The 15730-nt window shown below is 44.3% G+C and overlaps 1 protein-coding gene across 2 annotated transcripts; it reads right to left on the reverse strand.

Moving 5' to 3' along the window:
* Positions 1–1290: 1290 nt before the first annotated feature.
* Positions 1291–15208, reverse strand: DHX8 (DEAH-box helicase 8). 2 transcript variants are annotated; one of them, XM_021532829.2, is made up of 23 exons: positions 15050–15208; positions 14652–14737; positions 13991–14063; positions 13576–13661; positions 12867–12976; positions 12467–12778; positions 12040–12184; positions 11358–11561; positions 10945–11032; positions 10540–10637; positions 9876–10023; positions 9386–9567; positions 8780–8974; positions 8399–8584; positions 7706–7916; positions 7214–7395; positions 6392–6532; positions 5969–6124; positions 5023–5160; positions 4432–4560; positions 3427–3623; positions 3107–3286; positions 1291–2664 (listed from the first exon to the last, which is right to left on the reverse strand). In XM_021532829.2, the coding sequence occupies exons 1-23, from the start codon at positions 15159–15161 to the stop codon at positions 2445–2447; spliced, it is 3579 nt and encodes a 1192-aa protein (XP_021388504.1). In that variant the 5' UTR covers positions 15162–15208; the 3' UTR covers positions 1291–2444. The 2 variants fall into 2 exon arrangements, with proteins under 2 accessions (XP_021388504.1, XP_021388505.1); XM_021532830.2 differs by having other exon boundaries at positions 15099–15188.
* Positions 15209–15730: the final 522 nt, after the last annotated feature.

The raw sequence follows: 15730 nt of genomic DNA on the forward strand, positions 1-15730 counted from the left end.
AGTAATTGCACCAAAGCCCACTCCACTCCCCTTAATAGGATTTCTGGCAGGAACTTCAGATAAAATAAAGCTGGCACTATTGCCCAATTATCTCAGGTCTAAGGAGAAGTTAACAAGCTTGGGAGAAGAATGTATCCACCCAACCCAGCAGCTGTGCTGGAAATTTGCTCTCACTGGGCTCAGCAGGGGTGCACGGCCCAGACTCATTTGCTGTGGCCAGATTTGTACATTCTTCCCCCCAGGCAAAGGGTGAGGAGGAGTTTTTGGGTGTGATTTCCAAAGGTGGTAGAGGGGTGAACACATCCCCTGGCTACAAGACCGGTAAGAATCAGACCCTGCAGAGTCCTCCCTTGCACAAACTGGCTCTGGTGTAAAACACACCACATTCACCAGGGCCATTCCTGTGAGAGGCAGTCCTGGAAGGGATCATAAGTCATCAGAGACCCCCAGAGTGCCCCAGCCTCACTTCTGAAGAGTGCACAGGATGCACAAGTGTTGCACCAGAACCAGTCTGTTGTAAAAGACACTGCAGAACTGCCCCCCAGCAGGAAGGTGAGTGGGCATTCCCATCTATACCTGCATGTTTATTAACCCACCGAACTCTGTTTCATGGAACCCCCACCACCAAGAAGACCAGAAGAGAATGGGACACCACTGGACCCACAGGATGAACAGCTTTCTGCTTCATCTGTTTCTCTCTTCATTCTCTCCACATTTCTCCTTTTCCTATTTATTTCTCTCTCTCTCTCTACCTCATATTTGCAGTTAAATAAAATCCATACATGGACTTCAGGATGTGGTCTCATTTGCACCTTAATTCAGGAGAAGCATCTAACAACTGGATCATAACCCCAGCTCCACTGGCCATCTCTGGACACTTTCAGCCCCTCAATGTCCTTTTTGTAGTGAAGGGCCCAGAGCTGGATGCAGGATTTGAGCTGTGGCCTCAGCAGTGCCCAGCACAGAGCCACACCATTTCTGCTGGAGCTGTAAAGCCCTGAAAGCTTTGCTGTGCCTGCCTGCAGTGCACCAACACACCACTGTGCATGCCAGGCTCTGCTCTGGATGCTCACAACAATTCTCCTGGCCCCTAGGGAACCATGGAAAGTATCAGGTGAGAAAGCAAAGCAGAAGAGAGGAAGGTGCCTCAGGGGAGGCTGAAAGAGTTCATGGCACCTCAGGTACCTGTTTCCATTTCCCTAAATTTGCTTTAGGCATGTTTTGGAGGCACTTCCATTCCTGTCCTTTTTGCTTTGATTCTCTTTGATCCTCCGAGTCCAAAGTTACAAACTTTGTTATTCCCTTTAATTTTATGATGATATAATGTGAGGGAAAGCTCAGGACATTTAACAACATCCCTGCCCAGCTTTGTACAGAGAGGTATTTCCAACATAGCTACTTTTCAATGTGAAACATTCTTCCAATTCACTGTGTAAAACAACCAGTCAAGCTACTTCTCTTCATTTCAACTGTAAGTTTAGCACGTGTCCCAGCTTTGGAAAAAATAAGGTTTCTGAAGCTATGGAGTCAAATAAATTTCATCTGTTACCAACAAAAAAATATTTTACAGATAGTTTGGGCATGACATAGCACACACCGCGCAGTCAACTTCTTTTTAAAACAAAAAACTGTTATACAATTTTTACAGACATTTTGGCTGTACAGAGCTCATTCTATTACAAAACCCCAAGAGCTGTAATGTCACCAAACATTTTAAGTGAAAATAAAGCATATGGCACATTGTATAAAAAGTCTAAACATTTGTAACCACTTCCAGATGGAACTGTGCTGTAGAGGGGATTACTGGTTGATAAACCCTTCAGCACCCAGAAGATGGGGACGAAGGGTGCAGTCTGACCTGTGCCATTGTCCAAATATATTCTAGCTGGGTTTCATGAATTTTTCCTACCTTATCCCAAAGCCAGAGATACTAAATATCTCACCACAGATGGCTTAAATAAAATACAAGTAGTTACATTACATGGGAAAATGCATAAACTTCATAAAATAGAGAACAGGCTGTTCCCAAAAAGCAGTCACTGACCAAGAACATTAAGCAGAAATAAATCCCTTTTAGCAGGGTAAAAACACCAACTATTCCAGCTTCTGTTTCTCTGGTCACTCAGAACCCAGTCAGGCTGGTGAACAACCAGTTTTAAACCACCATTTTTTGGTGTTGTTCAGCTCAGAACCCAGACTCCTGAGTCTTAGATTTTGTCTCTTAAAAGGGGAATCACTAAAGTGCTCCAAGACCCACTTGTGAGAGGCTGAAGCGGCCCATGCAGCTGCAGCACATCTGGGGTGCCCCAAGGCTGACTGCAGGTGCATTGCACAGGTGAATGTCTGTCTGTCTGCAGGGGAATGTCTGTCTGCCAGCCCCCTGGCAGAGTGCAGAGGTCCCAGTGCCAGCAATGTGAAAGCAGCAGCCCAGGAGGGCGCTGGGCTCAGCGCCGGCGGAAGGCGCGGGAGATCCTCCAGGCGTTGGGCTCCTCGTAGCGGTTGTAGAGGGGCTCCAGCCGCTGCTGCTTCTTCTGCTTGCTCAGCTTGGTGGGATCAGAGACCTTGAAGAAAGCTGGGGCAAACTCCACCAGCCAGCGAGGATCGATGGTTGTCACCTCCCGCATGTACTCCTTGGTGGTCAGCACCAGCTCGTGATACACCACCCTGGGAAAAGAGACAGCAATTCTGCAAGTCGGCTTTTTCAAGCAAGAAGCAACAGGGAAAGCTGGAAGAGCTAAGCTTGCTCCTTTTAAGCTCCAGAAGAACCATCCAGAAGAGTTATCCCTATTTTTCCCCTCCTACTTCACAACTATTCTTCAGCACAGAATTCCTTCCTCCCATTTAAAACAATTCTCTCTCCCTCTTTAACACCCACTTCCAGAATAAAGAAACATGCAATTACAACTTCAGGCCTGGCTTTAGCTCCAACAATCAGTCTCATCTCTGCACAGACAGAAAGTTCAGCAGCAGAAAGAGACAAAAGTAGACTTGAAACTTTTCTCATTGCTAAGGAATCAGCAGCCTCTGCTCAGACCTTCACCAAACAGCACACAGCATGACTTTCTCTGTTATAGTCTGAAGAGAAACAGGAAATCCCATGCCTTACCATTCAGGCTGCCTGTTGAAGAGAGCACTGGATGGGTGGATGTAGACAACCTGCTGGTCAATGAGTGTCCGATAGCCTTCCTGGGGATCCTTCTTGGCTGCATTTCTGAAGAATCCACTGCAAATGGCCTTCTGGACCCGCACTGTGGCCTTCCCACAGGACACCACATCCAGCTTATGCCTGCCAGACAAGAGTTAGAGAGAAAAAGATCAGAGCTCTCCAGATGTGGATGCAGCTACCAAGATGAGTTTAGCAAATTTTCTTTAGCTATTACAATATAAGAAGACAGAGTCAGTGCTTGTCCTCCTTGACCTGCTCACCTGTCCATGATGCCCAACATCTGCTTGCGAATGTCCTGAGCCCGGCGTAAGGACCGGGCCTGGATGAAATTTTCATAGCACCAGGGATTTGAAAACTTATTATTCTTCCAGGAATTGTACACAGCCAGCAGCGTGAGGTGGTCACCTTCTGTCTGATGAAACTTGGCTTTCTTTTGATCAGCAAGTGCTTGTTTATCCTAACACATAAAGCATACATCCATCAGATATCTACATCATAGAGAAAATCCCTGGACAATATGAATGACACAGGCTCCTTGTCATTCCCATCATGACATTTTAAATCTATCATGATGATACAGGATTAAGACACAGAATGTTTTTTTCAATTGCAGTCCCTATTTTTGAAAGAATACATCAAAGTAAATGGCTCATACTGCAGGAAGCATATGCACACACTGCACTAACTGGTTTTCTTTCTGCTCTACAAATTAATTCAGTTATTCATCAAGAAATGTGCTGAAGCAGTAGGCTTGACCTGGTGATCCACACACCTCTCCCATCTGCACATAAACCATTAATCTAATACTGCAGTTACATAGATCAAAACTGAAGTTAACTATCCTGAAGAAGTAAAGGATCCAAGACAAACATGATCCCACCACAGCAGAGCCTGTTGCTTACTGACTTAAAAGAAATCAGCACACGATAGAGGTGCCATGAAGAAATACTTTCTGTGTATCTGAAAATGCAAAGGCAGTCTGAACTCCAGAGCTGGGACTAACTTGGTTTAGGGTTTATGTGTTTGCTGGCAAATGCAAGAGCAATTGTATAACTTTCCACTTCTACCTTCCCATCTGCACAGAAACTACCAACAGCACAGCTACAGGCCCTTAAATGAAAAGGAACATCAGAGAGGTAATGCACAAACAAATGTTCTGACCAAATTACAAGTTTCTTTTGGGAAATATGCTCACTCAGCCCCTGAGGCATTCAGACCAAATCCACCCAGACTGTAACACTGCTGCCTCTGGCTCAGCTCCTCACCTTTGGCCTGTAGAACACATTCTGCACAGACAGCATGGAGACAATGGTCAGCATCTCCTCACTGCATCCCAGATGCACAGACATGATCAACATCTTACACAGCATAGGCTCCAAGGGGAATTCTGCCATCTGCAAGAAACATGTTTCAAGGCATTCTGTGAAAAATCTTCAGTCTTCTCAGTGCAAAAGAAATCAATGCCCTCTCTCACATATTTACTTTGCAAAGAGGTGTGCTTAACCCAGAATAACTTCACTCAACATGGAGCAAAGTATTTGTCTGTATTCACAATCACAAGAATATCCCAATACTTATAGAAAGTTTTTAGCATTAATAAATGTAGACATATGAATAAGGAGAAACACTAGTTGCTCCTTAAAAAGCAGAAAGTACCTGAACAGGCCTTTTTAAGGTACCTTAAAAAGCAGAAGGTACAGCAGAACTGTGGCAAATGAAAAGCTATCAAAAACCACAAGAGAATGACAGCAAAAGGAAACCAACAATGCTAAGCAAGGCCTGCCATGACTGCTCTCGTGTCATGCCCTGAATGTTGGCAACCCAGGCAGTGGCAAGAGGAATTTTATTTTGCCTACCCTGCGCCCAAGTCGAGTGAGCAGCCCCTCATCATCCAGAGCCCCCAGGGTGTAGAGCTGCTCCATGGCAGTAATGAGAGTTTCCATGGGGGGAGCATCCATGAAGTCAAAGGACAGCAAATCGTTGATGCCCATAGCCTGGGAGGGATTGGAGAAAAGCCAAGTTAAAACACTCAGAAGGAAGGAAACAAACTCCAGGCAGAGATACAACACCAAACAATGAGGCACTACAAAACTAGGCAACCCTAGGCTCATGTCTTATCCTGACTGCAGCCCTGAATACACAGCTGCCTTCCTGCACTTGAAATAATGAGCATTTCCCCATGGCATTCCTGCACTACTCAGCTTTCTGTTCTGTCCTTTTGGGACTGTTCCACACATCCCTCAAGCAAGATGATTCAGTTGAGGAGAAACATAAGCTAAATGCTGCTTTTGGGACTTGTGTCTTCTAATGCAGTGTGGCCTGACAGCACCACAGGACCTTAAGTGTGCTCCCAGAAAGGGGAATGGCAGCACTTTCCCAGCTGTGACTGGGTTAATCCAGGTCACAGACTTCCAGAGGGATGGTACACACTTAAACACGCCCAGGTTTGCAGCTCTAAACCCACTCTAAAACAATGCATCTCATCTGCTAACAATATAAATGTCCCCAGCATAGGAAATGGTACTGCTTGAGATTTGTGTTTCTCCTACCTTTTACAATTAGCTGTTCTGTGCAGCTGAAACTCATAATTTAGCTTGGATATCCAAGCTATTCTAGCCCTCAAAAGAAAAACAGAGGAGCAAGCCCAGTGCCTGAAAATTGCTTTTGTTGAAGTCTTCCTTCCAAACTACCTCTGTTCACTAGAAGGATCTGAGATTATAGCACTGCTTCCTGAGACTCAAAGGCAGAGACTCATTTGTTGAAACACCACACTGGCTTGCTACAAACTGGTGAAATACCTACCTTCAGGGAGAGCACTGTACTGGCCAGATTTGTTCTCTGGATTTCAGGCACGTTGGTGGTTAGCATCTCGTCTCTATATGCACGTTCTGTGTATAACCTGTAGCATTTTCCTGGGCCTGTTCTGCCAGCCCTGCCTGCACGCTGCTTGGCTTGAGCCTAAAGATAACAAGGCATCTCAGTGAACAGGTACAAACTGGAACAGGTGGAAACAAGGAAAATAAAATGGCTATTCGCAATTTTACTTGTACTGATAGAAAGGATTTCAATACAACACAGGGAAGTATGTATTCTGTAGGTACAGCCTCAAGGAGGCACGTGGAGCTATCAGAAATGTGGGTTTATCATTGCCTCATTTTGCTCACTTGTGCTTGGATGCCACATTGGCAAGACACAAAATACCCATGGGGAGAGCCAAATATCTACCTGGGAAATCGGTGTCACCACCAGCTGGTCAATTCCAGTCTTGGAGTTATAAACCTTCTGCTTCACAAAGCCAGGATCAACCACATAATATATTCCATCAATAGTCAAAGATGTCTCTGCAATGTTGGTGGCAATGACAACCTGCAAATCACAGTCTGAGTCAGCACCAGTTCTGTGTCAGGCTGCCAAGCCAACTCCACCACTCAACTTCATCCACTGCTATAATATGAGCAGTTTGTTACAAATGCAACCGCTGTCACTTAAGGTTGAAAGCAGAAATGTGTTCACAGGGAACAGAAGGAGATGTTATCTACAAAGATGGACAGGTTTGAAGTATCTACCTTTGTTTAAAGTCTAGGCAAAAAAGGAATAGTGCGTGATAGAATGCACCATTAAAAGCAAGAGAAAGCTTGTAAGCAGACTGCACTGACTTCAGGGGGATTTTTACCTATAACTCAGACACAGCCTGTATGCAGAGAAAAATCTTTCTGAGAATTTATCTCTAGATATTCACTAGCTGCTTGGTAGGAAATTTACTTCCATGCAATAGGAACTGCATTTAGATTTTGAGATTAACTTAAGTTAGCATCCTTAAAGATGGCAGTAAATAACACACCAAGAACTCTCCACACAGAGGTCTGCCACACCAGATATTTTCACACGTGTTCAAAGGCTTAGATAACTTGATATGTATACAACCAAAAAATATGCTCTAAGCTGTAGATCATCTTTTCTCCAAAAACTGTATCCTTTCAGCAGTGTAATACACCCCACTAGTAAAATGTATCAGCAGAAGATGAAAGGGCTCATAGATGAAATTACCTTTCTGCTCCCTGGTGGGGCTGGGTCAAAGATCCTGGTCTGCATTTCACTGGGCAAAGCTGAATATACTGGCAAGATAATTAACTCTGGAACATCAGGTCCTAGAGATTTCATCCTCTCGTAGAGGATTTCACAGGCAGTGTCAATCTCTTCCTGGCCAGTTAGAAAGACCAAAATGTCACCTACACAGGAAGTAAATTAAAACATCCACAGAATCAGTTCTGTTCATTACAACTCCTGCATCACCATATTTTCATTCCTCATGTTTTCCTTTGGTGAGGATTTCCAACTTTTGCTAGCAACTCTTAGCCAAATGCAACAAACTTCAGTCTTTCACCCAACTTTTCCAGCATTTTAGTTACTGTATTTGCAAACAAGAAAGAACAGTCCGACAGCATTTTGCTCTCATTACCAACATAATCCATGTCTTACAGAAAGACCTTGCTCAGAGGTCTTTAAATCACCAATAAGCCAAAACCATTCTCTACTCACCTGGTGGCTCTGTTAAATGGATCTGCATTACTGTAATCAGACTGGCATCCAAATAATCTGTCTCAGGCTCTTTTGTGTATAGAATTTCTACTGGGTATGTTCTGCCAGGAATTGTGAAGATTGGTGCTTCATAGAAATACTGAGAGAATTTCACAGCATCCAGTGTTGCTGATGTCACTATCAGCTTCATGTCCTGACGTTTCTGCACTGTCTGCAGGAGGACAAAGTTCTCAAGTCATTTATTGCCTTTGGAACTATCAAAATATTGCACTTGACTGAAGCTAGATAAATACAACCAGTAATAAAAGGTGTTTCAAATCTGAGTAGAGGGGCAGCTCATCCCAGTACTCAGGATTTCAGAAAATTGACCACTGAGGTCCCATTCGAAGCCTCCCTTAGCAACATTATCACCAGAAAGCTTTTGGCAGAGCAGGATGAGCAAAACAAGAACACTCCCCTGTTCATCCATCATTATCAACATACAGGATGGCAAATTCTCATTGTTTTTGCTGCATTTTGCTTGCTCTGCCTTCACACAGAGTCACATTTCACTAAGATTCAGACTATAAACCCTTAAGAGCATTTGCTCTTGAAGCATATGTATGAACCTAACTTGTTTGACTTCACCTTTGCCTGTGCCCTCCTACCCACACAGAGGACATTGAGAGCAGTAAAAATCCAGTGCTACATTACCTTCTTCAGAAGCCCAAAAAGCACATCTGTATGAATGGTCCTCTCATGGGCCTCATCCAGCATGATGATGGCATACTGGGTGAGATCTGGGTCTATCAGGCACTCTCTCAGTAACATCCCATCTGTCATGTATTTGATGACAGTCTCAGGGCTGGTGCAGTCTTCAAAACGAATGGTGTAGCCAACCTGGAGGGGAAGAGTTGCACAGAAACAGAAGTTACACAGTGATCAGCCTCATTAACTCCCAGTTTGATTATTCCACAAACTCACTTTACAGCCTACAAGAGAACAGACACACGGACAACAATAAAACTAGCTCCAATACTGATTTTTCCTGCTCTTCATGCTTATTTTGGCATGTTCTTCAACATGGAAATTCACCTCTTGTCCCAAGCAGCAACCAAATTCCTCTGACACCCTCTTTGCAACAGACATTGCAGCCACTCTGCGAGGCTGAGTACATCCAATCTTTCCTCTGGAGGTATATCCTGCCTCAGCCAGGTATTGGGTGATCTGGGTTGTCTTCCCAGATCCTGTCTCTCCAATAACAATCAGAATCTGGTTGTCATGCACAGCCTAGAAAAGATCAGAAAACATACCCTTGTAAATTTTTTTTAAAAAATCAAAACAAACCAAACAAAATCAGCACAGGCTATCTGGGACTAGATTAAGCAGCTCTTGCTTTTGCTTCAACTGATCCAGACCAAAAATCATTTAAGTATTCCTACTGATCATGTCAGCAACCTGTTTAACTGCTCAGCTGGTTTATCCCTTGCTCACATGATCTTAGCATCAATTTTGACTTACATCAACAAATGTTTGGAACTTCAATAGAGTATACAGATATATATACTTTAAAATGCATATTGTGAAGTTCTGCACTTAAAATTATCAGCTGGCTATTCACCTGTCCAAAAGCTAAACCAAGACTATTTTTATTTTAAATTACTGCTTGCTCTAACCAGAATGCCTTTTTATGAGTCTTACTTGTATCAGCTGCTCCTTCAGTCTGAAGATTGGGAGACTCTCTCTCTGTTCAATGATGGAAAGCTGGGTCTTCTTACCATAAGAAGCTTTGTTGCCACCAAATGCATGTTTCTTCCACTCTGGGATATCATTTGGCATCATCCCAATGCCTCGCATGTTTGCAGCTATTTGTCTTCCATCCACTAGGAAAGAAACAATTTTATCATTACATCCAGATTCACACAGCACAGACCCTGATGATCCTGTTCCAACTGCTCTATCATCCAGGCCTATTCTGTGTGTTTAAATTTTAAGTTAAGTTTTTTTTTAAGTTTTCAAGTGGCTATCTCCACTTTTACAGGAAATACCTGTACACTTCTCTTGACACTCCTATTTCCATTTCAGTGGAAAAGCATTTCTTCTTTGGCTCACTTTTAAAGTGTGGCAGACAAAGACAGTATGAAGACATTTTAGCACAAAAAAAGCACAGTTTGTCTGTGCTCAGACATACCATCAGGGAGAGGATCCACCCAGTGTGTGTTGAGGCCCATGGGGATGGAATCCATCTCTGCTTCCCTCTGGGCTTGTTTCAGTTCACGCCTCTCTTTAGCTAAGGCACTTTGCATCATGGCAGCCTGGGACAAGGAACCATCTGGATTCTGGAGAGCAGAAGGAACAGACTTCAACACTACCATTCCTTCACCTTCAATTATTTTCCTGCTGTCATTGCCTTTCAGAAACACCTTCTAAAAATGCTTTAAAAATGTTAAATTTTGTTTCTTGGATTTCCAGGGTATTTCCATCAGGCTAGCCTCATCAACTTTCACAGTGATAACTAATAGGGAGCATCCTTACACTGCCCATCTTTACACTGTGCCCATTATAGGCACAGCCAATGAAAAGTATTTATTTACTACCTTCTACTTTCAGAAGACAAGAAAAAGCAGAACAGAGAAATTTTCTTCTAACACACCTATGTAAAATGGCATTTCAGTTCCATTATTATACTTCACAAGTCACCAGTTAAGTTAGAACCCAGCTTTATTTGGAAGGAGTTCAGTGGTTATGTTTTTCAGGGCTCTCAGTAATAAGCAGGTAGAAAACTGGTTATTAAATTCACAAATATTTATATTATTTAATCAAGTACAGTGTTTTTAGCCTTGGAAATCTCTTACCTTTACTATTTTAATGGGACTCATATCCATGCTCTGTTTAGTGTGACCTCGAAGAAATGGTGGCTCTTCTTCAACTAGCTCAATCTCAAGATCCTCATCTAAAATTCACAAGTGACAATTGTAACAGAAAAGTTAAACATCTTTGGGGTACATAAAAGTGCCTCTTCAAATAACGCTTCCTGTGTATTCTTAAATATGAGGTACTTAGGAGTTTTAAATGTGAAAACACTACAAATAAAAATGCACAGACAGGGCACACCCAAATGCCACTAATAATACAGGCAGAGGAACCCCAGTTGACAGCAAATTGTGAGACGTTTTATAGTTACTTCTATCATCAATATATTTTTGAATAAAAATACATCCAGAAGGACATGGAATAGTAAGACTGCTGAGAAATACTACCTTCTTCATCATCAACTTTAGGAAGAATCCCAGTCTCCTCATCAAAGTCAGGAAACTCTTCCTTGGAAAGCACATTAGCTGCAATCATCTGGGAACAAAATGAATACACCATGAATATGTCCCCATGAACAAACACAAGTCATGCCTATGACTCAGTTCTAACCCCATTCCTGTAAAACAGGAACAAAGGAATGGTCCTGTATCCTGTATCCTCCCCATAACTCACCCATCCTCTGACCAAACACTCCTTCTGTTACTCCAAATAGCAACTAAACAATCCCAGATCACAAGCCAGCAATTGTGAGTTAATGAGTAAGTTACACAATCAATTAATCCAGGAGCTGTATTTTAGCTCATTAAACTCCCTGGCAACTTTATCACCTTTATCTTATTTCCCTGAATGCAGCACAGACCTGTTTTATCTCCCACTTCTCTGGGTCAGAGATGCGGGTGAGGCGTTTCCGCTCCAGGCTGTCGTCCTCCACCTCGGGGGCGCTCACCAGGGACAGGTGACTGGGTCTGTCCGGGTTCCTCATGGAGGTTTCTTCGTTGGTTTCTCCAACTAGATTCCTTCTACGGTTTGGGTTCAAGTCTTCCCCAGTGTCTTGATCAACATCCTACATCAGATGGATTGATTAATCAATCAGCTCTGCATTTCTCATCTATTAACTCTGGTGATTTCTAGTGGCAGTAACATCCTGTTCACAGAAAATGCTGGTTTTTAGCTTTTTGGTTTTTTTCACCTGGTACTGCCAGGTAAGAACATCCTCAGGCATGGAACACTCTACTCTGTCTTGGCAATAGTAGTGATTTCGTTTAAAATTAAAAGTTTCTCTCCTACTGAAAAAGGAAGACAAACAGCAACAGCTTGAGGTTTGCCTTGCCTTGTCTCTTTGATATCATATCAAGACAAGAAATTGTTAGGAACACTACATCAAAACTAGAGAAAATGTGTAAAAAGTAATAGATCATTTAAATACAGAACAGTAATTCAGTTTTTAACTCCCAACTGAATGGCTATGTATTAATTTTCATCAAAAAGAGTGAAAAATAGCTAGAAGAGGAATCATTTTAAGAATTTTAGCACCTCTGTACCTTCATGCTCAGGCTTGTTTTGGATCCAGTAAAAGATAACACTTTGACTTTCACTCTTTGTCCTTTGCTCACAACATCAGCAACATTGGCAACCCGTCCTTCTCTTCGCAGCTCTGAGATGTGCACCAAGCCTTCCCAGCGCTTCCTAGGAGTGAAACAGAGGGGCATGAGAGGGGCACACTACTGCTCTGACAGCCCTTCAGATCACTCAGAAACTACATTAAAATATGTTGCTGTCAACAGATTGTGTATGTCCACAAACTAGTTTTAGTAACAAGAATTTTCTAATTCTCTACTGTTAAACTCACTTTCCTGAAACAGCCCTTCAAAGCCCAGAACAACTGCTGGTAGCTTCATCACATCTTTAAGGTACCAGCAGAAAAGAGACCTGAGCTGAAACAGATCTGCAGTAAACAGCCAAGGGTACCTTAGTCCTTCCAGCTGCACAAAGCACCCGAACTGCATTATGCTTGTGACTTTGCCGTTGTAGATGTCCCCGATGGACGGCTCCTCAGCCGGTGGCCGGTCTATGTGCTTGTCTCTCCACCTCTCATGGCTCTTTTCAAGGTACTTCTCCCGATCCCTGCGGTCCTTACTGGGACTCCAACTTCTGCTCCTCGACCGGTACCTGGATTTTCCCCTGTTCCTGTCCCAAGTCCTGGAACGGGACCTGGAGCGAGATCTGTGCCTTCGTTTCCTGTCCCTGCTACGACTTCGGCTCCTCTTCCTTTTCTTCGCCCTAACAAACCAAATTTAGATCTCTGCAGTGGATTTCACCTCAGGCAAGGAGAGCAGCCAAGACCTTCCCCCTTCCCCAAGACTCCTACCGATGGTCGCTGTCCCTCTGCTTGTCCTGCCTGTCAGCACTGGGCATCAGAGCTTCCAGTTCTTTCAGGGCATCAGCTGCCACTTTCACATCATCTTCATCCAGCATATTCTGCAAGAACAAAAAACTGATGCTCCTTTCTGCAAAAGGGCTGATAAAAAGATTGTCACAAAGAATTAATCTACAGAATTATCATCATATGTGTACCTATTTAGAAAGAATGCAAGATAAAAAAAGATCAGACTCAATATGTGATAAAGAAAGAAAATAATAAAGCACTCTCCCTGTATGGCCAAAATATTGAGACAATTCTGCTTTTATACAATAGAAAGTTCCATCTCAATGCCTCAGATTGTTACAGAAATACAAAATGCAAGTCCCTCATAGCATCTGAATATACAACATTTTTAATTAGTTTGCAACACATCATTACTTTGAACATTATGTAAGGAAGGCCAGGCTACAAATTTCATGCCACAAGAGTCTCATCCTCCACATATTTTGCAAAACAGTATGAACATGGCAATTGCTAACACCTATTCTTTGCAACAATGTGCAGTAACACCAGCCTTCTACCTCTTCCGTATTTTATTTCTCAAAGTTCACATTTATTCATGCATTAGACAGAGAAAAAAGGTTGAAACTGACTGGGGGAAAAAAAAAAAAAGTTTTCACACAGTCACAAAAGAAATCTGAAATTACAACCTTACCCTGATGTTGGGATTGTCTGGCCTGCAAAGGGCTGGATACAATTCCCTCAACTTTTCTTTCTCGGATTTGGGTTTGACAACTGCCTCTAATTTTGAGATTCAAAAAGAAGAAAAAAAAAAGCACAATGAAACACAAAACTCAGAACTGCTACAACAATTCACTCTTCGTTTTTCTGTAATTGAATATAAAGTTTAATTTTTGTCTGAACGCAAAGGCTGATACAGCTTTTACAGAGATTCAATTCAAGGAATACCGTGTTGCCTTCCTTCAGAGAAAATTCTGATTATTAGTGAATATTTGAAAGACTGACCACTCTGAGCAGCACCCTCAGAATAACAGCAGCAGCAAGCATGGTGCAAGAGGATTTGCCTTACAAGACTACAGCAGGAGCTGCACCAGTCTCACCCCACCTACCTTTGCTCGTGGATGGTTTTGGTGGAGGCCGCATCGTCTGGATGAGACGGAGCAAGTTACTGATGAGGGAATCCTGAAAAAAAATCAGTAAAATACTTCAGGAAATGACTGCAACACTTTCATTATTACAAGGCACGAGTGGGGGTTTATTCGCAGAACAAAATATGCTCAATTCTGAAGATGCAGGTTGATTTTTAGAAACTATCACTGGGCTTTGTGTATGCCCTAAAAAGGCGTAAGTTGAACTCAAGTCACTTAGATGAAATTATCCTAATTGTCTTTTTCTGTTAATAATTTTAATCAACTATTCAATCCAAGCACAATTATTCCTGAGACATCAATAAATACAGCATATAAGCATCCTAAGAAGACTTATGATATCTGCCTTCATGAAAAGTTGTTTCTTCCGTATTTTATATGCTCAACACAACAATAAGCAGCTTGAGTCCTCAGGAAGAGGCTTTTCAAAGACTACAAAATTTTTTAAAAATACGAGGAAGGGGAAGGCAGAGGAGACAGGAATATCAGAAGCTATTTAGTATGCAGTTTTCCAATTGAAGAAAACCAATAGTAACTGCTCATAACTCTCTTTAAATCGGAAAGCTCTATAAAATATGGCACAACAAGAATAACACATAAACAAGGTTCAGGCGCCACTTACAGTGAACTCAGCACCATTCTTCAGAAGAATTGCTTTAAATGTGTCAAACGTGGTATTTTTCTCGGCAAGACTTATGACAAACTCGGCTGTGAGGAAAAAGCACAAAGTAAACTGAAGCAAGAACGTAAAAAAGCAGAGTAAGGACTGCACGTGTGGCAGAAGCCGCTCTGGAGGTGCGGGACCATCCGGGCCCGGGGAGCTGCTCCTCGGCTCTCCCCGGCAGCCCACATCGCAGCGTTCCCTCAGGCTCACAGGTTTTGGTTTTTTTTAAGAAAAATACTGTTTTTTAACGAAAAGCACCTTCACAAAACGCACCCGGCCGCGCGGAAAGGGCTGCTGCGGCCCTGAGCAAGCCCGCCCTGTCCGTGCGCGGAGCTCGCCGCGCCCGCCCCGCTCACCCAGGTCCTTGTCGTTGATGCCCAGGTGGTTGTCGAGCTCGGTGCAGACCTTGGACACCAGCGACAGGTACTCGAGCTTGGCGAGCTCCTCGGCCGCCGCCAGCTCCGCCATGGCCGCCGCGGCCGCTTCCGGGACGCGCCGGAAGCGGGGCCGGGACAGCGGGGCGGGGCCGGAAGCGGGGCCGGGACAGCGGGGCGGGGCCGGAAGTGGGGCCGGAAGTGGGGCCGGGACCGGGGCCGGAAGCGGGGCCGGAAGCGGGGCCGGGCCGGAAGCGGGGCCGGGACAGCGGAGCGGGCCCTGCCGGGATGATGAGACCGAGCCGTGCCGGGCCAGCGGGCGGGATTTGCTGGGCACCGAGCCTTGCTGGGCGAATCGGCGCGGCCGTGCAAAGGCTTTCCCTAAACCAAAGCGGAAAGGCGCTTCCGTCCCCAGCGAAGGCCGGCGAGCTGCGGTAGCCCGAGTGTCGCGTTCGGGGCACGCCGGGTACGGAGCAGAACGGCGGGGGGAGAGCCAGCCCGGGACTTGTGGCTCCGCTTCTGTCCCCGACCCCGCCGGGCACGGCCGAAGCCCCGGCCCGAGGAGCTGAGTGCGCCCCAGGCAGCGGCGAGGAGCGGCCGGGCTGCCGCGCCCGCCGCCCGCGGCAGGAGCTCGGCTACGAACCCCACCCCAGCGCCTGTGCT

The sequence above is a fragment of the Lonchura striata genome, chromosome 25 (assembly GCF_046129695.1).
Source record: "Lonchura striata isolate bLonStr1 chromosome 25, bLonStr1.mat, whole genome shotgun sequence".
Taxonomy (NCBI): domain Eukaryota; kingdom Metazoa; phylum Chordata; class Aves; order Passeriformes; family Estrildidae; genus Lonchura; species Lonchura striata.

Excerpts from the sequence above, each read along its gene's own strand:
- DHX8 (XM_021532829.2), bottom strand. The coding sequence starts at position 15,161 with ATGGCGGAGCTGGCGGCGGCCGAGGAGCTCGCCAAGCTCGAGTACCTG. Across the intron at positions 4,561-5,022 it reads TCACTCGACTTGGGCGCAGG|ATGGCAGAATTCCCCTTGGA; the intron begins GTAGGCAAAATA and ends TGTTTCTTGCAG. Across the intron at positions 2,665-3,106 it reads TTCAACAGGCAGCCTGAATG|GGTGGTGTATCACGAGCTGG; the intron begins GTAAGGCATGGG and ends CTCTTTTCCCAG.